At 42.6% G+C, this 27012-nt stretch overlaps 2 protein-coding genes across 3 annotated transcripts in view; both read left to right on the top strand.

The window, feature by feature from the left end:
* Positions 1–18934, top strand: part of LOC134624639 (F-box/WD repeat-containing protein 7-like) — a 51605-nt gene extending 32671 nt beyond the window's left edge. For both annotated transcript variants that reach the window (XM_063469655.1, XM_063469656.1), the window contains 12 exons: positions 3324–3406; positions 4640–4775; positions 5332–5466; positions 5564–5687; positions 7874–8001; positions 8078–8191; positions 12797–12978; positions 13162–13387; positions 13501–13567; positions 13996–14139; positions 14956–15105; positions 15939–18934. In XM_063469655.1, coding sequence (XP_063325725.1) covers positions 3324–3406; positions 4640–4775; positions 5332–5466; positions 5564–5687; positions 7874–8001; positions 8078–8191; positions 12797–12978; positions 13162–13387; positions 13501–13567; positions 13996–14139; positions 14956–15105; positions 15939–16072 — 1623 coding nt within the window. In that variant the 3' untranslated portion in view covers positions 16073–18934. The remainder of the gene's footprint in view (positions 1–3323; positions 3407–4639; positions 4776–5331; positions 5467–5563; positions 5688–7873; positions 8002–8077; positions 8192–12796; positions 12979–13161; positions 13388–13500; positions 13568–13995; positions 14140–14955; positions 15106–15938) is intronic.
* Positions 18935–24833: 5899 nt separating this feature from the next.
* On the top strand, positions 24834–26522 carry LOC134616947 (tripartite motif-containing protein 16-like). The gene has a single exon (XM_063462067.1). The coding sequence runs from the start codon at positions 24849–24851 to the stop codon at positions 26520–26522; it is 1674 nt and encodes a 557-aa protein (XP_063318137.1). The 5' UTR covers positions 24834–24848.
* The last annotated feature ends 490 nt before the right edge of the window (positions 26523–27012 follow it).

The raw sequence follows: 27012 nt of genomic DNA, 5'->3' as shown, positions 1-27012 counted from the left end.
GCAACTTTCATGCTTCACACCACACAAAACAAACTGTTTTTGATCCCAACACTAACATGTAAACTTTATGTTCCAGACCGATGAAGCTTTTTATGAAGCAGATATTATCTATTAACGTGAATTAAGAGGATACAAGATTTTAATTTCTAATGCTAATTTGTCTTGTTGGCTTCAAACCACAGGAGCACAAAGTTAAAAACTGCTATTTGCTTCCATCCAGGTGTGGAAAACAAAACAAAGGAAATTAATTAAACGGATACGTGACTTCTACATCAAATGCTCATTTATCGTCACAGCTTCAGACTGAAGGATTGAAAGCTTAGAAATCCATTTTTTCACAGTTCACGTTTAACATGGTGTTTAAAAGATCAGTACCCATGACGATCAATTAAGCAGAGAATTGTTTTTTGTCTTCTTAATGGCCATGAGATTTTTTTTAAGTTAAAAAGATGTTTCAAAGAGGAAAATCTAAAAATAAAATTATTTTAAAATACAATGGTCTTTTAAATTGACAGTTTTATCTGTAACACGGCTGTATAAATAGCAGGACTGAGCTAGAAAAAGCTGCAGGAAACCCAGAAGATCTAATACAAACGAATTAAACTCTATTTAAATTGAATCCTTCACCTCGCTGCACTTTGAAAATATGAATAAAAGATGCACCTTAGAGACAGCAGCTGCTGTAAAACTGCAATTTTTGGATGCAGAAATCTACTTAAAGTCAGATAAAACTTTAATAACTAGTGTTTGTTTGCGTTTGGAGCTTCAAATGGACGTTAGCTCCTTCACTATGTTGTAAAAACACAGATTATGAAGGGACTTCACATTAGATCCCGGCAAAATTGCACCTAGGTCGATGTAAGGCCACGCCGTATCCTCTTCTCATTATTGTAAACTTGATTTAAGGTGAAGCTGCAGAGATACTAGCCCTCCAGAAAGTCCCAGTAGTAAGTATGCAGTTTAGCTTGATTGGGACATTTTTGCTGCTAAAGCACAGATGTGTCCCTCCTCTTTGCCACCCACCCAAAAGCCAAAGTCTTCTGGTTTTAACAGTAAACACATTCTTCAGTTTTCCAGCCCCCCCAGGTCAAGTTTTTTCCTTTTTAATTTATTTATTTATTTTTTCCGGCTTAATCAAATCCACACAGACGCGACATCTGTTATTAAAATCCAGACACGGAGTCTGAAAATGGAAAGCAGATTATGAGTTTATGTTAGTGAGTGAAGAACGCCCTCTGATAATCTACAATCTGAAATATTTACAGGTGCTTCTTGCTCATGTTTAATTTTGAACACACACAGATGCTATCCTCTGCGTGTGTGTGTGTTGGAGGCTATTTTAGAGCGGCGCTGCACCGGCGACATTCCTCTGATTTTCTGCATTCCTGCATTCATTCACAGCGAGAGACGCTCAGAGAAGAGCGAGCGAGAGATAGAGAGGGCTGATTCAGACCTCGCTTTGTCTAAGTTGGCGGCGTAGGTGTTTCCAGCATCTCTGTGGTTCAGAAGATGGCCTCGGGTTTATCTGCAGCTCTTTGATGATGTGGACTCGGCTCCAACTGTTTGGTCGTCTTTCTGACCGCAGGGTCGACCCAGAAACCCACAAACATTCGTGGGAACTCCTCTAGCTCTCACTGCGCTGGCATCATGAGTGCAGACACTGGTTGCAGGCTAATATGAATTAGGCTGGCTCACATTAATACTGTGGAGATGATTGTGAAGATAATTGGGGCATGGCGAATGATTAGACCATGTAGACCGAGGAAGGGCAACGTTTTTCCCCAAATGCCAAACTAAGTTAGATACAGTAAGTGAACGGTCACACACTGAAGAGCTAAATTAAAAGACAAACAAATAAAACGTGACACGTTTGCTGAAATATGATAAAATCTGTAAATTATTGGTAGTCATGAAAGCCTGGTTTAAATAATTTAGGACTTTGTTTCTATACCAATCTGGTGTACAGTCGGCTTTTATTTTTTATTAATATAATCCTGTTTATATTTTAGTGTTGCAGTGGTTAACACTGGAACCTCACAGCAGTAAGGTCGTGAGCAAGTGACTGTAGATGTGAGTGTGCATGGTTGTCTGTCCCTGTGTTAGCTTTGTGATAGACAGTAAATAATGGGCTTTACGTCATATATAGAATTATATAAAATATGTCTTGTCTAGGTGGGTGGCACGGTGGCACGGTGTTTAGCACTGTTGCCTCACAGCAAGAAGGTTCTGAGTTCAATTCCACCATCAGGCCGGGGTCTTTCTGTGTGGAGTTTGCATGTTCTCCCCATGTTTGTGTGGGTTCTCCCCGGGTACTCCGGCTTCCTCCCACCGTCCAAAGACATGCAGTTAGTGGGGATAGGTTAATTGAAAAATCTAAATTGCTCATAGGTGTGAATGCGGGAGTGAATGGGAGTGCGAAGTGTCTGTCTCTGTGTGTTAGCCCTGCGACAGACTGGTGACCTGTCCAGGGTGTACCCTGCCTCTCGCCCTATGACAGCTGGGATAGGCTCCAGCACCCCCTGCGACCCTGAAAAGGATAAGCGGAAGCGGATGGATGGATGTCTTGTCTAGGTTTGTTTTAGTACAAGAACAGCTGCTAGTTTGGTATTTGCTGGTTTACCCATCTCTAGAGCTCCAGTTTGTTGTCTGGCTTATTTAGTCTGAGTCTTTCTTTTTACTATGGAAGTCGTATCCATCAGCCTCTTTAATCAAGTGGAAATAAAATCCATAGCCGACCGCAGTAGTCCTCAGTGTGTCCTGATCTTGGTTGTTGGAAATGGTCTTTGTGTGGTTTGTTTTGTCTGTGCAGATTTGAAGTCATTAGCTTTGTTCTCATCCTCGTCCCATGATTTAGGCACATATACAATATAAATGTCTTCTGCTTTTGTTTTTCTGTGCTGATGCTAAACTTCTAGCTGCGTGTGTTTATTTTAGCTGATTTCCATTGAGGAAGGATACGGCCGGATTAACCAGTTTTGTGGCCCTTGGGTAAAAATGCTATTGCAGCCAGAGCTCCTGTGGCGTTTGAAGTGGCTTGTGGAGAAGTTAAAGCTTTTTAAAATTGTTTTTCACATGGAGAGTCTTTATTCTTCATGAGATGCAACCCCACCATTACCTGATCAGACGGATCAGGTAATGATCTGACAGACTTATTTTATGGTATTTGCAAATAATCAAATCACCAGCATGCAGCAAAGTGGGGCTTTGGGAGTCCAGTTGGTAAATCCAATTAGTTTGGCCTACAAAGCTCCATTTGGCTCTGTTGTTGTTCCAAAACGAGAGGGTTACAGTCTGTAATGGTTTCTCTTTTTATCTTTCATCAGATGAAGAGGAAGTTGGACCATGGTCCAGACGGCCGGCCGTTCCCTTCAGGGAAGAAGCACTGCAAAGGCAACGGATACCTCAGGTACCACATTTGATTTCTTAACATCAGCACGAATCTTTTCACAAAACTGTTGAACTAAACTAGGAATACTTGGAACAACATGCTAACGTGCTCTAATAACATGAAGTAAACAAAGATCCTGTCACTGATTTACCTGCTTTGCACCAAAATGGCACCCAGGCTGGAGCTAGTTTCACATGCAAACAAACACCACGTTTAAAACTGGTCGTCGATGTAACTGAACCTCCATAAATGTTAATCATCCGTCTGGTTTACACCCAGGACCCGTCGCTTCAGTTGGTCCTTCAAGGTTTTAATGAGTTGGACTCGTAACACGCCCATCTTACATTATTACTATTATTATTTGCCTGCTGCTGCACATTGCCGAATGTAGTTGTTTTCGTTGCCAAATCACTGATGGTGTGTGATATTTTGTGGATGCCCCTTAAAACAGCACCCCACAGCAACACAAAATTCAAAGAGTTTTTTTCTTTATATTTATTTATTTTTTCTGCATTCATTTTTGCTACAAAGCTGATTTTGTGCATTTTTTGCTCCCTCCCAAAAGCCCACACCTACTTGGTTTTTAGCTCAGCTCTAGCAAACATGACTAAAAGACAAAATCTACCTGAAGCAAACCAAACTCACAAGGTTTGTGTAGGTGAACCTGGGGAATGATTATTGGTTGCCTAGGGCTTCCTGTATCACACTGATGGCTTGGCGTCTCCTATCCATTCCACTTTTGGCAGCGTGCAACAGTTGGCTGCCAACTCAGTTCTCCATTGCCCCCCCCCGGGCTTCTAGTTGCTCTCATCTGCACCTGCAGAGATCCTGCAGCAGAGGCGGACCAGCAAGACAGGGTTTACATTCAGAAACACCCCGTCGACTAGACCCGACACTCTGACAGGTGTCTATCTTCCCTGTGTTGGTTTTGATTGGTTATTCTGTCCATGCAGATTTTGTGACACAGTGTTCAGAGAAGTTAAAGTCATCGCTCTCCTAACATTTATGAATATAGCAGCCACAGTGGATTTGATCCAGGAATCATTTGTATTGAATTTTAATAATGAATTAGTGATTTAATTAGAATGTTAAATGGTTAAATTAGATCAGCTTTACCAGTTCAGAGCATAAATCAAATAAATAAAAGAAAGGTGTAACAGACTTCTGCATGCATGCATGGATGGATGTTTTATGGGTTTACGATGCTAAACAGTCACATTTCTGCTGTACTGGTCCTGCATCTTTCTGCAGTCCATCTAGTCTGGTTCAGGCCACGCCCACCACATTTGGTGACTTACGACTGGCTAACGGACATTCAGCTCAGCGACGACGCGTCACCTCTGGTCCGCCACCCTCCGGCCTGCAGGAGTGGCTCCACACCTTCCAGGTCAGCACACGTACAATCACGTTCTCTAAAATAATCCAGAGGTTATATTTACACAAAATCCAACAAAGAACTTTTAATTAGCAAAATTTCAGTGCACAGTTTATATGCACATCTGAGCAGAGAGACACTGGTCCTGGTTTTTCAAGGACAGCAGCTAAACTGCAGCTTTTCTTGATTTTTGGTAAAGTGTGGTGTATCTTCCGCTCGCTGCACAAACACAGTGGCAGAGTGGTGCTGCCACAAGCTGTTCTTATGTAACTAAAAAAACATACAAGTACAAACACACAAAGAGATGGCAGACATTTAAATGGAGAAAAAAACATGATCTCTTTGGTAGCTTGGAGAGACAGTTCAAACCAGTTTAGAGATAAGGGAATAAAAACAAAAAGTAAAAGATGACACACCCTGAAACGCACACAAACGTATAAAGTAAATTACACAGGTGGTAAACAAAAATGTTAACACTTTATACGGCGGCACTTTAGTGCCAACAGTAAATGTAAATCTTTGTCACTTCATCCTGTGCTAATGTTCCCCTCGCTGCGTTTTCCCACAGATGTGGAGCGGCCCTGAGAGGCTGCTGGCTCTGGACGAGCTGATCGACAGGTGTGAGACCAGCCAGGTGAAGCACATGATGCAGGTCATTGAGCCTCAGTTCCAGAGAGACTTTATATCACTTCTGCCCAAAGAGGTACAGCACAAAAGCAGTCCGCTCTGCTGTCTGAGAAATGTGGCCCTGTTGATGAGCAGCGCGCTTCAAATGTTGTGTTTTATCACCGTGTTTGCAGCTAGCCCTGTACGTGCTCACCTTCCTGGCTCCCAGAGACCTGCTGCAGGCCGCTCAGACCTGCAGGTACTGGAGGATCCTGGCTGAAGACAACCTGCTGTGGAGAGAGAAATGCCGCGAGGAAGGTAATGACGATCGTCACGTTTTATTCAGTAAGACTTAAAACTTACGATTGAGACCTTAAGGGACTAAGAGAAACCTTTTTTAAATACACTTTTATAATCTGAAGTCTTTCTCCAACCAAAGGTCATTTTGAGGGAAAAACAAAAGAATTGAAACACCTCTGTATTCACTTCACAAGTCATCGTTTTATTTAGGATGAAACCAGCTGTTTTAACTCTTTAGTGTCCAGACAAGTCTGAAACCTGAGCTTACAGGAATGATATTTGGCTACATTTAACATAAACGTCTTACATGTAACATAAACATAAACGTCTTACATGTAAGACGTTTATGTTAAATGTAGCCATTATGCTATGTTGTAACATTGCTTGTTACAATGTAATGCATAATGCAACATTCTTCATAGAAAACTTAACATAAAATGAAAATACTGAAGATTATGAATGTTGAAATATCATCAGTGTGAAATTTTGAAACGTTAAGATTTGTAGATTAGTTTATATTCAGCAGATTTATAATAAATTGCACTCAGTGTTTGTTTAAGGCTGTGGAAGTAAGTTTTCCTTTTTAGGGTTGAAACAATATGATAAATTATGTAATGAAGAATTATTTTCATTCTTTTCATTTCAGTTTTATTTATACAGCACCAAATCACAACAACAGTCACCTTAAGGCACTTTATATTGTAAGGTGGAGCCTACAATAATAATACAAACTGTATACATTAACTACTAATATTTTTCACTTTTTTGATCTTAAAAAAAACTTTTACAGTTTAGTGATTTATGTGTTACTCTGTGTGGTCTGTGATCCAGAGATATTCACTTTACTGTGGTTTATTTAAAAAATGAACTCCAAATTAAGAGCCTTGCATTAGATAAACTTGTATTGTCTGCTTGGTTAACAAAGCAGTTAATGTTCCTTGGAGTGATAATCATCTCAGCTATAATTAAATCATAAAAAAATGACTGGAAGTTTGAGCATGAGAGGACCTCAGCAGCTTTAGCAAATCAAATTTTAAAAAATGCAGAAAAGGCACCTGAATATTTAAAAGATTCAATCAAAGGCAAAATGAAGTAGATTGCAGTTTATTTTGAGGTTGAGGGTGGTAATTACATTTAAAAGCCCAGGACAGCAGCACATTGTTATATTAATTTCCTTCTGTTTTCTGTTGCGAGTGTGAGTTTTATCAGGTAGCACCTGAAGGCTGCAGGTGTTTTTCCACTGTTTTCACAGGGGAATATGGAAACCAGAATACAAATAGAGAGACGGGAACTTGCTGGATGTATGGTGCTTTCTAACCTGAGTGAAACATGCAAATACAGCCACACACAGTCCGTCACTGCACCTTCATTCAGCGCAATGCAGTGACTGTGTGTGTGTGTGTGTGTGTGTGTGTGTGTGTGTGTGTGTGTGTGTGTGTCTCTGGGAATTCTGCCAGTCAGCCGAGATTCACTGCCAGCGCTCAGCAGCCATACCAATGAGGCTACCTAACGTTAGCGCCACACCACAGCCATACTAATGAAGCCGATGCTGACTGCAGCTCACCAGCTTCACAAATAAGGCTAATTATCAACTCCCCTGCCATACTGCCGGGATCGGTGTCGACGTTAGTAAGAACTCAGCAAGAATATAAATGCGGCTAACCTTCATTAACCACACTCATCTTACATACTAATGAATGTTGGCTTAAAGTAGGTCTACTTTAGTAAAGTCACAGTAGATGCTATTCGGCTACACTACGGTGAACTTCAGGTATGGTGATGAAACGTCATCTTGCAGTAAAAACATTCCTGGATAGAAAAAAAACACAATGAAGCATGATCGGTCATGGACTGGCCTCCCCAAATATTCACTCTGAAGTTCATTAGAAATCTGTTTTTGTCTTATAATCTTTATTTAAATCTGCTCATCAGATTTCCTATTTTCCTCCCAAAAAGGTGTGGCACTATGTCAGATACTTGATTTGTTTTTAGCTTTCAACTGTTTTAAAAAACAACAACAACAACAAAAAAAAATCACTGCGCCATGCAGGTGGGCGACATGGACACCTGAGTTAGTGAATGTGATAACTTGAAAAAGAGGCGACGTAGGATTTTTAAATTAATATGTGCGTCTGCGAGGAGACTGAGGGGTAGCGCCCCATTTTTGAAATGTATCCTCTTCTTTTACCCCCTCCCTTCTACAGGTATATCAGAGTGCGCGTCGTCTCGTCGCAGGCGATCAAGTGCTGCAGTCAGCGAGTGGAAATCGACCTACATTAGACAACATCGCATAGAGACCAACTGGAGGAAGGGGGACACACGGGAACCCATGGTAACGCACACGCACACACCGCCTCGGTTCAACAGCATCGGTCTGAGATGTAAATGTGAACTGATTGTCTTTGCAGGTGTTAAAAGGCCACGATGATCATGTGATCACGTGCCTGCAGTTCAGCGGCGACCTGATTGTCAGCGGCTCAGACGACAACACGCTAAAAGTGTGGTCCGCCATCACCGGCAAGGTAGGACGCAGCAGCAGAGACGGTTGATCAATTATGGAATTGTTTTCTTTTGCTTCGACCACACGATCACATGCGTGTGCGTTGCATGCGTGTGATTTTTTTGTGTCGCCTAGCAAGTAAGGTGTGCGCTTTTATTTTGGAACATTGTGAAATTTCTAGAAGCGGTGCTTTTATTATGAAATTCACATATTAAAGTACATACAGTGTGAATATTTCTGCAGCTTCTTTTACTCTGCGGGGCTGCAGGAGCTGTTTCGCTAAAAAAAGTGAGGCTTTTATTTTTGCGAGTCAAATTCGGAACAAATATGACTTTTATTTTGTAGTACAGTGGAACCCCGACTTACGAATACCCCGTTAAACGAAAAATTCAAGTTACGAAGGCACTGAACGGCAATATTTCTGCCCGTGTTACGGCAAAATGCCCGTGTTACGAAATCCGCTGGCTCTGATTGGCCGAGCCCAGAATGCCCACAATGCCTTCTGAATCATGTGACAACCCCTTGGCTTTCGTAATTGCGCTTCGCTGTTCCACTTGAACGACGTATTGTTGTTACCACTGAGTCAGAGTGGTATGATTTGGACCGATAATTGAACTGGGGCGAGAAATGAAGGGTTTTGCTTCAGGAGCCAACTCGGTGTGTCTGCACCTCCATCAGGGGAATACAGGAAGGCGATGTTTATCTTTAATGAGTAAAAACTAACAGAAACACTATAATGTGACATCCCTGCTCTACAGGATGTGATTTTGTGTCTGACATAAACATGTGAAACCAGTTCAGACTAAAGAGTGAAATGCTCCTACGAACGCCTTCAGACTGGTGAGCAAAGTAGATGGAAGAGCTGCAGGTAGATGCAGGTGTGGCTGGTTGAGCGAAAGATGAATGAGTGAATCTTTTGTCCTGGGCAGGTATTTGTGTAGGAGGCTGTCATCAGGAGGAAGTGAGTTACCTGTAGATCAGTTAGCGAGTGCGCGCTCATTCACATGTTTTCATACAGAGGAAGAAACACAGAGCAATTAAAGCAATGACTAACTCCCTGGATTTGATCCAGAATGGCTGCTGAGTTGCTAGACTTGCTTCTAGAAGGACTTTTGAGTCCACAACAGGTGTTCGAGTTCATGGACAGATTTCACTTCAGCCTGGAAATGTGAACATCGGGGTGCGGCGAGAGGAAACGGTCAGTCTGTGGGATTAATTGTCTGGAAGTCAAACATATTTTTACCACATTTCAAGCTCCGATTTCAAAGAATCAGAGCTCAAATATGTTTGGGTTTAAATTTGAAGCTATCAAATGTTTAATCAAGGTGACCTTGAGAATCGTCAGTAAAAGACATTATCATGAAATAATGGGACTCTCCTACGTGTGAGCTGCACTCAGCTTCAGATTTGACCTGAATAAGATTTGAATATGTAGGCCAGCGTGACCTGATAGGACAGTGAGAAGCTCAGAGTGGCTAAACGGACTCAACACAGGCGGAGCAGTCGTGTCAGTCGGGGTGTGTCGCTGGGAAAGCTATTTGTACACACACACACACACACACACACACACACACACACACACACACACACACAGACAGACACCACCCAAGGCATCTCTGTTTGAATACTCACATTTGTGTTAAAGGTGTAGAGAAAGTGTCTGTTTCTGTTGGCGTGTTTGTGTTTTTGTAAACCTTCCTGTTTAGCACCCGCAGACTGTTAAACACACAATGCTCAATCAGAGTGCATTCAGAAAGGTGACAGGCTCTCGTTTACCTTATTTCAGACCATGAAAAGCTCCTTAAATAAACAGGGAACATTACTGGAATATAAATCCCTCCTTTGTCCTCAGAGAAAAGATGCCCGGACTCATCTTAAGCCAGCTAAGCTTTTGCCATTGTTGCAGATTCTCGGTCTACCCGCTGCACCAAGACGAGGATAATGTAATGTTGACATAAAGTGCAGCCCTCTCTGCAGAAGCCAAGAAGCTGTCTGGTTGCAAGTGCACGTCTTTCGTGCTGCAACTGATCATCTTAATTTAACTCTGCAAAATGTTCTGCAAGATGAGGTTGTTTTACACCAAATAACAGTTTTATGGGTCCCTGCAGGTCCTTTTCAAATAACCTACCAAAAGTAACCATGACCAGGATGCCAAAGACATCTTTGATTGTGCTGAAGAGATTTCAGCTGAAGTTAAACTAAGGCCAGACTCATGTAATACCAATTTGCTTCAATCTTGTGCTCTTGATTACTTTCCTGGTTTCAGTGTTTTTACTGTTTGCTCATCTTGTTTTATAAGGAAAGTCCACTTTAAGAAAAGGAGAGTAATACCAGAAGAACAATCCTGAACATGTTTCAGTGCACTGACTGGCTTAAAACACTAGCAGACTGTTGTGATTCCTCCACCTTCACCACCTCCGTCAACTCTGAGGACGCCGAGGTGTTCCCAAGCCAGCTGAGAGCCATACTTTCCCTTGTGTCCTCCTAACGAGGCGCCCAGGAGGCATCCACATCCCATGCTGATCCACCTCAGGGTTCCTGTCAGTGTGGAGGATGCCCCTGAATAACTGAGCTTCTCAACTCTTTTCCCCTTAAAGATGGTATTAGACCAACTCCCTTGTACCCTTAATGATGAGTTCTGTCACCTGTATATAAATTTGAAAAACTTACAGAAGTCCTGTCGCCTTCTTTTTAAGCTCGTTAGACTACTATGACCTTATGACCAGAAATCTACACGGACGAACAGGTTCTGTTTTTTTCGAGGACAGCTGTGTAGGCAGCGACCACGCTCACCTGTTGTTATGAAGTATGACAGAAACTACTCAGTTCAGAAAAGAGAAACAAAGCTAAATCCTTGGAAGCATCAAAGGTGGAAAGAGTTAAGCCTCAGTAAACCCGCTGCGTGGGACGCTTTGCATGGCACGGTGACGTCACACAGTCACATCGATTTATCACTGCTGTTAGCCACAGCAGCATTCTGCAGAACGATGGGTGTCGCCACTCAGACAAACCTCCACATCATGAGAATTTGAGTATTTTCCACAAAGTTTCATCTTTTTCAAATTGTTGTCGCATGTCCCTCTGTGTAATCTGTGAGCTCCTGGTGCATTGTTAAAACTGCGGTCAAACCCACACGATCGTACACTCACGTCTTTAACCCAGCTGCAGCATCAAAACACACAAAATTGTAAAATTTGAGACATGCGGGACCAGCAGAAACGGCGTCTCACGACAGCACATGTGACGTCATTTTGGAAAATGATAAATGGTCTGGTTCTTATGCAGCGCTTTCTACGCTGCCCGAGCACTCAAAGCACTCCATGCAGCAGGCATTTTTCTCTACGCCAGAGTGCCTTCTGTCTGACATTCACACATGAGCTGCTCTACACGTGGCTGCGGCTCAGGCGGTAGAGCCACAGTTGACATTAACTCTGTCGTGAGGTGCTGTTTGCCATGGCTCGTTTCAAGAGTCTCTACCCCGCCTCTAAGGGAGAGACCGATCACCCTTCAGAGGAAGCTCATCTCTGCTGACCTGTGTCATAACGGGAACACAATCACACACCCTGATGAAGCTCTAGTTGTGTGTTTGCGTTCAGGATTTGAAGAATTCCTGTCATTCATGAAATTCTGTCTTGTAAACCAGCCAGCGCCTTAGCGCCTCTTACTCCAGCAACAATGCATGATGGGATAAAATGCTTGGATAGTGACCCTTGGTTGTACATTACTTACAGTGAGGCATTGTGAGATACTTTGAGTGTACTATATAAACTGCAGTAACACTCGCAGGAGTACAGAACAGTGAACTCAGTATGTGGTGAGAGATCGCAGACTCAGGTCGTTCATCTGGTTTCGGTTAAACATTCTTTAATCCGCCACACCTGCTCGCTCATCCGCCTAGACCTGCCTGTGTGTGTGTGTGTGTGTGTGTGTGTGTGTGTGTGTGTGTGTGTGTGAAGTCATTTTGTTCCCTGCAGAAAGAAAAACACACACACCCTCACGATGTTTTAGTCTGCGGGGGTGATGAGGCGTGTGCGCCGCCGCGTACGAGCCGCTGACAGTCGTGTAGTAACAGCGAGCGCTCGTGTCGGCGCCCGCAGTGTCTTCCTCCGTGTCTGCAACAGTTGCCAAGGCAAAGTTTTGCCACTGTTACCATGGTAACTATCGCTACAACACCCTCAAGGTGAAACTGCGTTTGTCTCTCAAGGCTGTCCATGAAAGTGGAACAAATATTGACTCACACGCGTTCGCAAAGAATGAGAGAGACATTTAATGTTCGCTGTGTTTGTGCAAATTGCAAGCTTTGATTGTGTTTAATTAATCTGATCCAAGCAGGAAAAACCCTGAATAACGGCTTTCATTGGCCCAGATAAGAGCACTAGATTATTTCTTTATTCCTTTATCTTAAGTGAATGAGGAAGAACGTGTTGGCTTTTCTTCGACATCGACTGTTCCAAATGCAAACTCTGATATTTGAGTTTAAAGTGCAGTAAGAATGCAACTTCATCTGTAATCACTGGTCTTCAGTCTGAATGTTTTCATGCGTTTTATCATTTAAATTAAAAGCAAAGTTTAAATTCAATGATAACACTGTTTAATCATCATGTGTCCCTCTTTTGTTCTCCCTCAGTGTCTGCGGACGTTGACGGGTCACACCGGTGGGGTGTGGTGTAGTCAGATGGCGGCTTCCACGGTGATCAGCGGCTCCACAGACCGGACACTGCGTGTGTGGGACGCCGAGAGCGGCGAGTGTGTGCACACGCTTTACGGACACACGTCCACCGTGCGCTGCATGCATCTCAACGGCAACCGGTAACAGACTCACTCTTGTGTGTGACACACACACACAAATTAATGTAAGCTACACATGAAGTCATAGAACTGGGTCAGCACAGCTTTAACAGAGATACAAACACACACCTCTGGTTCACCTTGACCTGATTGGCTGTCACTGCAGCGATGTAATGCCTCTCTCTCTCTGTCTCTTTTTCTCAGGGTGGTGTCAGGCTCTCGGGACACCACGCTGCGCGTGTGGGACGTGTCGACTGGCCGCTGTGAGCACGTCCTGACCGGCCACTTGGCGGCGGTGCGCTGCGTTCAGTACGACGGGCGCCGCGTGGTGTCGGGCGGCTACGACTACATGGTGAAGGTGTGGGACCCCGAGACAGAGGTGTGTCTGCACACACTGCAGGGACACACCAACAGAGTGTACTCGCTGCAGGTAAACACACACACAGAGCAGGAGTCTTTAAACTGAGCTCTACATGAGGCGGTTTAGCATCTTTGAGCTCCTTGTTTTGGTTTTGACTCCACCTCTCCCACCCCTCTCTGCAGTTTGACGGCGTGTTCGTGGTGAGCGGCTCATTGGACACTTCAATCAAAGTGTGGGATGCAGAGACAGGTAGACCTCACGGACTCTGTTTTCTCACTCTGAACCTTGAGTTATTTAATTAGTTTATTTCTGTATTCAGACACTAGGGGGCAGTAAATCTGGACTAGGGGCTGTGTTTATCATTATTACTATACATTTTTTTGCTTTACATATAACGCATAGGAACATAACTGAAACACGAGCAGCCTGGATTACAGACTGCCTCTTTCTCTGTGATAAATGAAGAAAGAAAAGCAAATATGGTTGATTTTTAATGGTTTGTGGGAAATAATGCTGCAATCGCCTCTTTTTACTTTTATCTAATTTAAACAGAATAAATACAATGATGCTCAGTGCGCCCCCTGTTGGTGGTAACCTGCTGTAATCATATAAAAATTTGCAAATAAAAATGAAACGCATGGGTGCCAGTCTAAGCTAAACAAGTGTCTCTTGTTCAGGTGGGTGTGTCCACACGCTGACGGGCCACCAATCACTGACCAGCGGCATGGAGCTGCGAGACAACATCCTGGTGTCCGGGAATGCCGACTCCACGGTGCGAGTGTGGGACATCCGGACAGGACAGTGTCTCCACACGCTGCAAGGTGAGAAGCTGGTAACGTCCCTCAGAGGGAATCTGTCAGATTAAACAATGAGAGCAGCTTGAAGGTGAGGGTCGCCGTGGAACTTGTGCGCCATATCGCCGACTCAGCAATAAAACAGCCTGACTCAAAAGTCCGCAACCCGCTGGGAGGAAGTGAGGAAACAGGGGGCATTGTAAAGGCTCTGAGATGAAGTGAGTAATCATGTTAAGGTCTGAGGCAGAAAGTGAACCTGAGCTGTGGTCAGACTCGTGAGAAATAAAACAAACCACAGGGTGTTTGTTGCTACGAGTTCTGAGGATACTTTCATGCAAAGTCTGCGACGGCCTGTTTAGTCTTTTATGGTTGGTTTAATGAGTTGTGGATTTCGACAGCGTTTGCTTTTCATCTGTTAAGCTCACATGTGCGGGCAATTCGAGGCACATGGATTTAGCCAGAAAGTACAGCTAAAGGGAATGTGAGTGGTTTCAAGGGTTTTTGGTGACTGGATGAAAACTTGGAGTCGCTGCCAGTGGTATTAAACTTTATTCTCTGGGGACTGTAAATGTCCATGTTTTTTCTCTCTTTTTTTTCTTTTTGGAAATCTGTCCAGCAGTAAATATTTTAAGCAGCAAATATTTTAGTCCGAGCCAAAGAAGGAGGAAATGATTCAATATGAGAATTTACAACTCAGTGAAATCAGGTGTTATATCAAGATGCACATGCTGACGTGCATATAAGAAAGGATACATAAAGTGATACCGTTGAGAAGAAAGGCTGCTCATGTAAAGACAACTGGTTGAGGTCAAGGGTCACGGTGTAATGATGCGTACTTTTCAGGTCCCAACAAGCACCAGTCGGCGGTGACGTGCCTGCAGTTCTGTCGTGGCCTGGTCCTGTCCAGCTCTGACGATGGGACGGTCAAACTGTGGGACCTGCGGACCGGAGCTTGGCTACGGGACGTGGTGGCGCTGCAGAGCCGAGGATCAGGTGAGGAGTTCGCGCCACCTTAGGTCGCTAGGGAAAAATGTATTTTTCTGGCTGTTACTGAGTCAATTCATTTGCAAAGAGGTATGTGGTGCTTGCTTTTCTTTTTTTTTTTGCTAGAAGACTGCTGTGATTGACATTCACTGAATTGTAGTGAAATTTTGAAAATGCACAAACTGGAAACACAGGGGTTTCTTTCACTTTGAAGACAGTCAGTCACTTTTTCCATCCTGCACAGCTGGAAACGTGCATGACAGCACAACTTTTAATTTGAAGGCAAGCAGCCTGTGTCCCATTTGCACTGCACTTTTCACAGTTTCACTCGTGATTGATGAGTAGTTCGAGTGTTTGCGGCGCCTTCCATGCAGATTACAGGTGACCGTGGCGGTCTGCTAGCAACTAAAGCAGTCACAATGTCGTGTTCGGTGTAGCTCATATACCTCTTTGGAACCAGTTTCACCCAATTTTGTCAGAAAGTACACGTTTCTATAGCAACCCGTGTTTCCCAGTCCAAAAAATACACAAATTAAAAATGAATAAATTCCCAACTTCATCATCATATAAAATGATGCAAAGAAGATATTTTTAGTAACTGACCTAATTATATAGTATGTGGGTTTTTGTAGTGTCAGCATTTTAATGTAGAACTAACAAACAGATTAAATACATTCACATTTCAGTAGAAAAGACACTAAATGAACAGTAATGGTGCAGGTAGATGCAGTATTCACTCTGTTATTAAATATTAAGAATAAATATACAAGTACCTGAACTTTATTTATGTCCTCACCTGTTATCACATGTCTGTGGCTAAACCAATCACGTCTTTGATCCAGGTGGCGTCGTGTGGCGAATCAGAGCGTCCGACACTCGCCTGGTGTGCGCCGCCGGCAGCAGAAACGGCACTGAGGAGACCAAACTTCTCGTGCTGGACTTTGACCTGGACGAAAGGAAGAAAGAGACGGACTGAGGAGGAAGTGACATCATCAAATGCGGTTAAAGCCCAGATTTTGTTTTTTGTTTTTTTAAAAAGGATTTGGGGGTCGGCTATTTTATTTCATTTTTTTTTAAAGAAAAGTAACAGAAACTCGTCACACTTTGACTTTTTTGACCAAAGTCCTGACTGGATCCGGCTCTTGTCGTCAGTCAAACTGATAGATGTGAATGTTACAGCTCGTCCCTGATTGGCTGGCAGAGACGGGTGGATGAACCCAGTGTGGATAATTCAAACAGTGTGACTGATAAATCCACAAGGACAAAAAACATGGATGTAAATGGACAAACAGGTTCAATCAAAATGGCCCAGAGAGGACGGATTGTAAGAGAAGTGTTGGATTTCTTGAATGTATCCAATGAGAGGAAGAACGAGGGCAAACAATTTTTGTTTGTTTTTTTTTGTTTGTTTGTTTTTTTTGCTGCTGAACCAACAAGGAGGTCAAAGATGCTGTTTAACCAATGCAAATGTACCAAATCTTGGCAGCTGGAGAGACACGGGCAACTTTTAGAGGCAACAGCGATGAGCGATGTCACAGCATATAAACCAAACCTCACATTTAGTCAGTATTTTTTTTTTTTTTTTAAACCATCACATTGTTTCACATTTGTTCTCAGCAGCTGAGCCAAATTCTTCATCTCTGTTGCCTTTAAACAGCGTGTTTTGATCCTGCGGTAGAGTTACATGTTTGGTGCTTGGAATTCGTTGGAAACGGTGGTGAAATTCGGGAATTAAAGCTTCTTTTCCCATCATGAAAAAGAGGGAAGACTAAACCCTTGAAACATGTTGGCCACAGGCAGAGCCTCACATCTGCAATGGTTGTATCACTGGAAACTTCGTCAAGCTTTACAGAAACATTATTTTTAAAGAGAGAAAGGCGATTACTCTGGTTTACTGCACGCTAAATCACTCGCAGACGCACATGTCCGAATGATTTATGGCGCAGTTTTGCTTGTAGTGCAACAACTTTCTGCCAAAAGCCTAAACATTTTCAAAGGGGTGGCACCGGCTGCTGCTCAGCTCTGGCATTAGCCTGTTTCTGTTGAGACATTGAAGTATTAAAGTGGGGAAAGCACAGGAGTAAACAGTTCAAAAGGTGGCTGACTTCCATTTAGCGCCTTCAGTTTCAGGGTTGTGGTTATTTACTCGCCGTCAGGGCTGGAGGGGGTGGGGGCTGCACACACAAGCTTTTGTAAGTATGGAGTTATTGTTGCTGTTAAACTCATTCTGTGTGTGAGAGAGGCCTTTTTTCTGCTCAGTATTAATGAGAGTGTCTTGAATGTTTTAAAAGCTTAGGCTTCGGTCACGCAGGCTTAGAGAGCGGTTGTTGATACCATGGAAACCTCTGGTTGCTAGGGAAAATTGCGTATTCCCCTGACCGGTTGCTAAGTGATTGCTGACTGCCGCTAGGTACTATTTTATTATATGTATCATTTTTCTTCCTCCTGCACACCTGTCATTCATTCAGGTGTGTAGAGGTTATGAACCACTTACCTGTTGTTAAGTGAAATTGATCACGAAGGCTGAGCTGCACCACCTTGTGACTGTGTTGCTAGCAAATTGTTGTGGTCACCTGTAGTTTGTTTGGAAGTTGCCAACTTGTCTGCAAACACTAGCCAACTGCTCCCCAACACAAAACAGAAAATTTGCTTCTTACTATGTACATTTCAAAAGGCTCAACTTTTATTTTGAAGGTGAACTATCTCTGTTTCCAGTTTGTGTCGCGCTTCTCAGTTTAACGGCTGCATAGCTGGTGATGTTTGCAGACAAGGCGACGCCTTCCTTGAAAACTACAGGCAGTTGCTAGAAACCACTCTCCAACGAGTCTGGGAATACACATTTTTCCATAGCGACCAGTAGTTGCCACGGAATCGCACACCACTCTCTAAGAACTGAATGACTGGGGCCTTTCCCGCCTTTACACATAGCTGCTAACATTAGCATTAACACAGTTTTTAAAATAAAGAAGAGAAAAGTGATACATTAAGTTTTCCAGCCACCTTCTGATGTCATTTCTATGATTTATCAGATAATCAGCATTAAGTCTCTGATCAGTGGTTTGCGTATATTTTTTTTCATGCAAAATTAGGACATTTTTCCACCTTGTATTTTGTATAATTTTTCCCTTTCACCTTCTTGTGCAGGACTAAGCTGATTGATGAGGAGATGTTTAGCAGCCTAGTGTTAGCTACATTTTTTGTTGTTAAACTTTCCTCAGACTGTGTGTTTATGTAAAGTGCACAAAAACTCTTTCATGTGCATCAACTTTATTGTTATTAGTTTGTACTTTCATCACGACCTCACATTAGAAACTTGCATTGCACTACATTATATGTTCCATTACTTTTTTTTTATTTGTGTGTTTTCAACCACCTGTTTTGGGGGGTTGTATTTAGTTTTCTTTTCTATTTTGGGGGGGGCATTATTCTTCTTCCATAGGTTAAATGCGAACCCCACCCCCTGCCGCCGCACATGGGGTCACTCCGCATGTTTTTCTAAGCTTGTGAAATATTTAGGAAAATAAGATAAATAATTAAAAACAATTCCTCTTTACCGATATTAATGCGATAAGCTGCTGTTGCCAGGCAACAACTTCAACCCACGAGCAAGTTGCTCTATTGTTCATTTCCCCCGACAACAGGTGATACGTTTCAGGCGGGAGAGTTGACCTTTTTGCAGGTGTGAGGCTCTCTGACGATGTAATCATGTAAAATAATGTAAATAAAAAGAGGATGTACATATTCAGCTTTTTATAAGAACACAGCAGAGAAAATATTGTCGTGGTTGGAGGATCAGATGGAGGGATGACTCTGAATCAATAAAGATGAGTTTTATAAAGTGCTGACTGCTTGTCTTTTATGTTTTAAACATTGCTTTTGAAATGTGATGGGAGTTTTCTGCTGCTTTTCTTACAGCTCCTCTGACTTTGGTTTGAGTTTTTCATAATAAAAGTGACCCAGAAGAATTTGTAAATCACAGTTTTATGGTAGTTGGATTTCACTCTTGATGCACACCTGTGTTGTATTAACACTGCAGGTTATGTGTCTGCAATTTACAGATGTCCTTTAAACGTTTCACCTGCAGCTAATTATAAAGAGGAGAGCACCAAATTTCCAAACATGAGGAGTGAGCTGAAGGTGTCTGCCACTGAAACCAAATTATTTAAAAAAACAAAACAAAACAAAAAAAAACCCCACTTTAAATGAGGCTGTGGTCGGAGTTTTAGTTAATCACTTAGTAGTACTTACTAAATACACGGGGAAACCCACTGATGTTGATGAATGTCCTCACAAAGACGGCCAAATGCCATGTACACAGAGCTGCTTTGAGGTAAACTCTGATTTACCAAAATAAAAGAATGGCTCATACAGCCTCAATGAGGCCGTCACCTGAAATTTACAGGTGAGCTGAACACTGACAAGCACACATCGTTCTCTTCTTTCCTTCCTTGGTCATTTTAATGTTTGTTTACTGCAAACGCTCATATTCAACAAGAGGAAAAGAAACCGGCTAGAAGGGGGACAAGGAGAGGAGGAAGAGAAGGAAATATAAAAAGGGGAGAAGGAAATGAGGAAGGAAAAGATGGGGGAGGAGGGATGGAGGAAGGTAGGAAGAGAAAAGATGGGAGAGGGAAAAGGAAGGAAAAGATGGAAGAGGAGGAAAAAAGGAAGAAGGAAGGAAAAGATGGGAGAAGAGGGGGAAAAAGGAAGAAGGAAGGAGAAGATGGGAGAAGAGGAAAAAAGGAAGAAGGAAGGAAAAGATGGCAGAGGAGGAAGAAAGGAAGAAAGAAGGAAAAGATGGGAGAGGAGGAAGAAGGGAAGAAGGGAGGAAAAGATGGGAGAAGAGGAAAAAAGGAAGGAAAAGATGAAAGAAGAGTGAAAGGAAAAATATGAGAAAGGAAGGAGAAGACACTGACAGATGGAAGTGAACGTAAAGCCACGTTGAACTTGGAAGAATTCCTCAGCTGAGTTTAAAAATGAAGCGAGCTCTAACTTCAGCTTTCGGTTTTTCGGACCAAATTCACTGGTTCGAGACTGAATCTGATCTACGTGGAGGAATGTAGAAACTGTGCTTCATTAAAGCAGCGGAAACCCGGACTTTAATGAGTTGAGTTTATTTTAGCAGCGTCTTGGAGTAGACTCTACTACACTCAAAATCAGCCGTTTAAAGGAAGCTTATTTATTCTCAACCAGGATGAGACGAACTCTGACTTTGAATCTCCGTCTTCCCACACATCTCCTGTCTGAGCCTCGCACCGAGCTTTCTGCTTCAGTATGTGGGAGTTTGTAGGAGAGCAGATAATATTATGCAACCAGAACTGGCTGCAACACCCCATACGAGGAAAACTGAAGCATGTAGGTGTTTTTTTTTTTTCCTTTTCTCTGAGCTTCATTGATAAAATTAAGGAATTAAATCTAAGCTGTGCAGCAGGTCCATGCTGCTGCTCATCAGTGCTCTACACATGTGGATGGTTTTCTTCCTGCCTAATGCTCCTACATGAAAGAGTCGGATTTTATGGGCTTTCTATTTTTACAACCTGCTGGAAATTAAAGGTGCAGCGTGAAAGTGTGTGTAGAGTTTGATGTGTATTTGTAGTAGCCTGATAACGTACCGCCAGTTGACACAACAACAGGCAGACGACTGCAAAATCCCAAGCAACGAAAGCAAAAACAGCTGAAAAGGAAAAGAATGAACCAGAAAGATCAAAGATGGGAAAGAAGAAAAGACGAAGGAAATGAAGGGAAGAAAGTGGCAGAGGGGGAAGAGGAAACAGAAGAGGCAGAAATGGAAGGAAGGAATGAAAACATTGATTAGGATACAAAAGAAAGATGAAGGAAAGAAAATAAGTTAACAATAAGTAAATTAATGTAAAGGTGAAAAATAAAGTAAATAAGGAAAGAGAGGTTATAAAACACAGAATAGGATGCAAAGTAAGGAAAAGGTAAATAAAAGAAAACAAATGAAAGGCCGTGGAGGTTTCAGCTGAGACTGAAGAAGTCATCTGTCCATTTTCTGCTTATCCACTCTGGAGCCTAAACACCAGCCCAACATAGTGCTATAATTTGTATCCAGATAATTAAAGTAACTAATTAATCTCCTTAAGATTGAATTCTGTGATGTTTACATGACAAATTAAAGTTGGGATCTACTAAAAGACAGAGTTAAACTCAGACTTCATCCCATGATTTAATGATTTATATTACAGGAGCCTGTTTTTCTGTCCCCCAAAAGGGTGACAACATAGAAAAGTCCCCACTAAAATAGTAATACAGCTAAATGCACACACATCTGTACCCCTATAGGAAAAAGTGTGTGTGTGTGTGTACCATGTTTACATACCTGTGTGGGGACCAAAAATTGGAAGTTTACCATACTTGTGGGAACCAACAGCCCTTATGGGCACAGAAAATAGGTTAGACCAGTGTTTCCCAACCTTTTGGAGCCACGGCACATATTTCACATTAGAAAAATCAAACAGCACACCACCAAACAAAAATGTCTCAAAAAGCATTTTGATCATTTATCTTAGCAAAATCGGCTCAGTTTGTCCCCAGTATACCTTTTTTGCTTTCTTCTGACCACTACTCATGAGGGCCTTCATGTGGGCTGGAATTTTCTCCAGGACCCAGGTCAGACTGACTGCTTTTTCTCTTCAAATATTTATTTATTGCTATTACATGCTGTGTTCTCACAGCATGACTATTATGTAATATCTTCTTCATCTTCTTCTGTTTGACAACCAACTTAATTAGAGCAGGTGGTTGTACCGCCCTCTAGTGGAAGAGAATGTAATTGTTCTGCCCGTTACTCACTGCGGTCACTTAGAGTACTAATCAGGTGAAACCAGATAATCTTCCATGGCACACCTATGTGCCACGGCACAGTTTTTGGGAAGCACTGGGTTAGTGTTAGGATAAGCATCTAGGGAAGGATATGAAAACATGACTCTGTGTGTGTGTGTGTGTGTGTGTGTGTGTGTGTGTGTGTGTGCGTGCGTGTGTGTGTGTGTGTGTGTGTGTGTGCGTGCGCTGCATCTTCTACAAACCCTCACAGTTTAATGAGTTCCAGCCAGATGTTTTGATGTTGAGTTTTACTGTCTGCGAGTCAGGCTGAGAGCTTTTCCCTGACTTTATTAGGTGTTTTAATCCCTCACACACACACACACACACACACACACACACACACACACACACACACACACACACACACACACACACACACAGCAGCCTGCTCTGATATCTATAGCTTCCTATTAAGAGAGAGAGAGAGAGAGTGCGTGTGTGTGTGTGTGTGTGTGTGTGTGTGTGTGTGTGTGTGTGTGTGTGTGTGTGTGTGTGTGTAACCCATATTTTATTTTTGTAGCTTACACTGAGGGCTGATTGACTATGTATGTTCTGCCTGCAGCACTGCGGTGTGTTTGTTGACCTTCTTGTAAGAGACACACACACAGGGAAGCACGAACCGTAGCACGTTATAGGTGAATAACACCAGCGCAGTCTCTAATGCAGCTCAGGCAGCTTTGCAACTCAACGCCATCACTGTTGTGAGGTGTTCCTGTTAGTGTTCCTGTCATTTTGTCCACCCCATCCTCATATAAAAATAGAGAGAGAGAGGATGGAATTTGTGCTTTCAATGAGATGAAACCAGCCCAATATTTGTCTGCTCACTGTAATTACAATAATAGCTTACAGACATGAACACACTTGTGCATCTATGCTTGTGAGGACCTTCTGTGACATGATGCATAATCCACACAGCTGTGAAGGTAAGTCATACCTTAAGAAAACAGTGATTTGAGGTTAAGGTGATTCCTCTGAAGTGGTGCAAAAGTGTGAAAAAGTCAGAAAGAAGTTATTTCATGTTTGTGTACTTGGGCATGTCTGGGGATAAATGTATGCTCACCACCTCAATGAACTCAAGCAACAAGGAGCGAAAGTCCTCCACTGATGTAAGAGACCAGTGAAGTCATACAGGAAACAATTACTTCAACTTATTTGTGTGTTTGTTTTCTGTTTTGAAACTGTAAGTGAAGAGTGGAAGGTGGATCTAGCTGAGAATCTGCACGTTCACTGAGCAATGTCTTGTGATTGACATGTCATTAGCTACAAACTATAAACTACATAACACTCTTTTCTGATGCCTGAGTATAATTTACAAAGAGAACCTAATATTTTGTTCAATATGATGACAAACCATTGAGCGGTGAACACATCAGAAAAATGCTTGCTTGATCATGTCACATGGTCTTTTTACCATACACTCCTTTTTGACCAGTAGTCTTTTCGCAATCACAAGGATCGCCTCCTGGTGGTTATTTAAAAGTAGGCTGCCACTTGTGTTTAAAGTCACTTGTGTGTTGACGTTACTTTACACACATGGAAGCTTTGGAAGATGAGGATGGGCTGCATCTGCTAATTGTCTGTGAATTACTTGCCTTAGCACTCCCCATACTAATTGATATCCATCCATTTTCTTCTGCTTATCTGGGGCCAGATCACAAGGGTAGCCTAAGCACAGAAACCCAGACCTTCCTCTCCCGGCACTTCCTCCTGCTTATCGGGTGGAACACAAAGGCATTCCCAGGTTAGCTGAGACATATAATCTCTCCAGCATGTCCTAGTTCTATCTCTAGGCCTCCTCCCTGCACAACTTGTCCGGAGTCACTCACGAGGCATTCTAGTCAGATGGCCAAACCACCTCAACTGGCTCCTTTCAATGTGGAGGTGTAGCAGCTCTACCCTGAGCCTATTTGGACTGTGGCATAACCAATTAGCCAGCACCACCTTGTTAAATGTTAATTGGTCAGATTGTTCATTTGTGAAGGTGTGATTGGTCCCCTTGGATTTTTTTTTACTGTTTCCTGTTTTTAATTTAAACACAAATTGTTTGATATTTTGCAATGACCCTGATGAAGGCCACAAGGGGAAACGTGTTGGTCACTTATTAAAACTGGTCCCTAATACTTTAGGTTTCACTGGAGTCTTCATGTCATTAGATCTTTGTCTTCTCCATGAACCTTGAAAGTAGGTGAAGTTGTTCCAGAAAGGTTTGTTACTATTTTAATGTAAAGAACATGGTTATTTCTGTTGCAGCAGCTGTTATAAATGCAAAACCAAAATAAAATGCAAGATTCTTTTCAGTAATTAACGTTTTGCAGGAATATGTGTAATTATGTGTGCAGACGCTGCTGACTGTTCAAAGCAATGCAGTGGCATTTATCTAGTTCTCATCTTGTTACAGCAACATCGATTACTGCCTATAAAATCAAAAAATAAATAAATAAATAAAAGCAACCAGCATATGTCTGCTAACCTAACCCTGCTCTATATATATGCTTTGATTAAGTCAGCAGCCTCTGCTGTTCTGACAGTTATTGTTACATGAGACATTTCTGTCCAGTGTTCATTAAAGCTGGATTTTAAAAATTATTTATATAGAAGAAGCAGTAAATAAAAAGGGTTAAACACACATTATGGCTCTAAAACTGCTCCTCTTCCTGGAGTGAAGCACAGCCTGATAACCCTCCCTCTTCTTCCTGCTCTTAAACACAGCACCTCCTCTCTGTCCACGTTTCCTCGTTCCCTCCCCTTCAGATCTGCACTTTGAACATGGGTGTAACCAACATGTGGTGACGTGTACGAGCTGACAGGCTCCATTCACTGCAGAAACACAAGTTGTTGAGATCAGAGCTCAGACTAGTTTCAGTTTTAAGAAAGAGAAACTCACACAGTCACTGACACTGAGAGGAGAAATGGCACAGAAAGGAGTTCAGCTGGACCAAGAAACCTTCTCTTGTTCCATCTGTTTGGATCTACTGAAGGATCCGGTGACTACAACCTGTGGACACAGCTACTGCATGAACTGTATTAAAAGTTTCTGGGATGAAGAGGACAGGAAGGGAATCCACAGCTGCCCTCAGTGCAGGAAGACTTTCACACCGAGGCCTGTCCTGGAGAAAAACATTGTGTTAGCAGCTTTAATGGAGCAGCTGAAGAAGACTGGACTCCAAGCTGCTCCAGCTGATCACTGCTATGCTGGACCTGAAGATGTGGCCTGTGATGTCTGCACTGGGAGGAAGCTGAAAGCCATCAAGTCCTGTTTAGTCTGTCTGGCCTCTTACTGTGAGAAACACATACAGCTTCATTTTGAGTCTCCTGCCTTTGAGAAACACAAGCTGGTGGCCCCCTCCAAGAAGCTCCAGGAGAACATCTGCTCTCGTCATGATGAGGTGATGAAGATTTTCTGTCGTACTGATCAGCAGAGTATCTGTTATCTCTGCACGATGGATGAACATAAAGGCCATGAAACAGTCCCAGCTGCAGCAGAAAGGACTGAGAAGCAGAAGGAGCTCGAGGTGAGACGACTAAACATCCAGCAGAGAATCCAGGAGCGAGAGAAAGATGTGAAGCTGCTTCAACAGGAGGTGGAGGCCATCAATGGCTCTGCTGATAAAGCAGTGGAGGACAGTGAGAAGATGTTCACTGAGCTGATCCGTCTCATCCAGAAAAGAAGCTCTGATGTGAAGCAGCAGGTCAGATCCCAGCAGGAAACTGAAGTGAGTCGAGTCAAAGAGCTTCAGGAGAAGCTGGAGCAGGAGATCGCTGAGCTGAAGAGGAAAGACGGCGAGCTGGAGCAGCTCTCACACACAGAGGATCACAACCAGTTTCTACACAACTACCCCTCACTGTCAGCACTCAGTGAGTCTACACACTCATCCAGCATCAATATTCATCCTCTGAGCTACTTTGAGGATGTGACAGCAGCTGTGTCAGAGACCAGAGATAAACTACAGGACATTCTGAGAGAGGAATGGACAAACATCTCACTGACAGTCACTAAAGTGGATGTTTTACTGTCACCACCAGAGCCAAAGACCAGAGCTGGATTCTTAAAATATTCACATGAAATCACACTGGATCCAAACACAGCACACAAACGTCTGTTATTATCTGAGGGGAACAGAAAAGTAACATTAATGAAGCAACAACAGTCTTATTCTGATCATCCAGACAGATTCACTGGATGTTTTCAGGTCCTGAGTAGAGAGAGTCTGACTGGACGTTGTTACTGGGAGGTGGAGTGTAGAGGGAGAATAGTTTTAGTAGCAGTGGCAAACAAGAATATCAGCACAGCAGGGAGTATCAATGAATGTGGATTTGGATATAATGAGAAATCTTGGGCATTAAACTGTAACACAGACAATTTTCAATTTTGGCACAACAATGTCTACACTGTCCTGTCAGGTCCTCGGTCCTCCAGAGTAGGAGTGTACCTGGATCACAGAGCAGGTATTCTGTCTTTCTACAGCGTCTCTGAAACCATGACTCTCCTCCACAGAGTCCAGACCACATTCACTCAGCCGCTCTATGCTGGACTTTGGCTTTTATATTATGGAGACACTGCAGAGTTGATTAAAGTCAAATAGAGAAGACAGGTTCATGTTGATCCCTGACCATTATATGTACTTGTGCAGTTTCTAAATGAGGCTTTACATTTTAGAAGCTGAGAAGTTCAGTGGTCCATTGATGTGTGAAAATAATATTGCACTGATTCAAACTGTACTTACATTTATATACCTTACATCAATATAAATCTGAATTTGTTCTTATGGCTGATAATCATGTGAGTTTAAATTATACTCACATGATTACTGCAACTAAATGACTTGGATGTGTGTGAAAAAGTACTCTGGTAATCTTCAGAGATACCTGACTCTTGTGTGATGGGGGGATTATGAAAAGATTGTAGTGACTTTAAATGTGCCTGATGGAGTTAGTCAGGATGCAGCTGTGCCTCGAGCTGATGACAGCACCATAGAAGCAGATGTGTTAGTGGAGGAGGTTTGGACACACACGTCTGCTTTAATGTTTTTTGCTATTAAAAGATGTCAGAATGTTTTATTTATACTAATAGTT

The sequence above is a fragment of the Pelmatolapia mariae genome, linkage group LG3_W (genome assembly GCF_036321145.2).
Source record: "Pelmatolapia mariae isolate MD_Pm_ZW linkage group LG3_W, Pm_UMD_F_2, whole genome shotgun sequence".
In the NCBI taxonomy this organism is placed as follows: domain Eukaryota; kingdom Metazoa; phylum Chordata; class Actinopteri; order Cichliformes; family Cichlidae; genus Pelmatolapia; species Pelmatolapia mariae.
Note: the sequence above shows the minus strand (reverse complement) of the source record. Positions and strands in the feature narration are given on the sequence as shown.

Coding starts and splice junctions, on each gene's coding strand:
- LOC134616947 (XM_063462067.1), top strand. CDS start 24,849: ATGGCACAGAAAGGAGTTCAGCTGGACCAAGAAACCTTCTCTTGTTCC.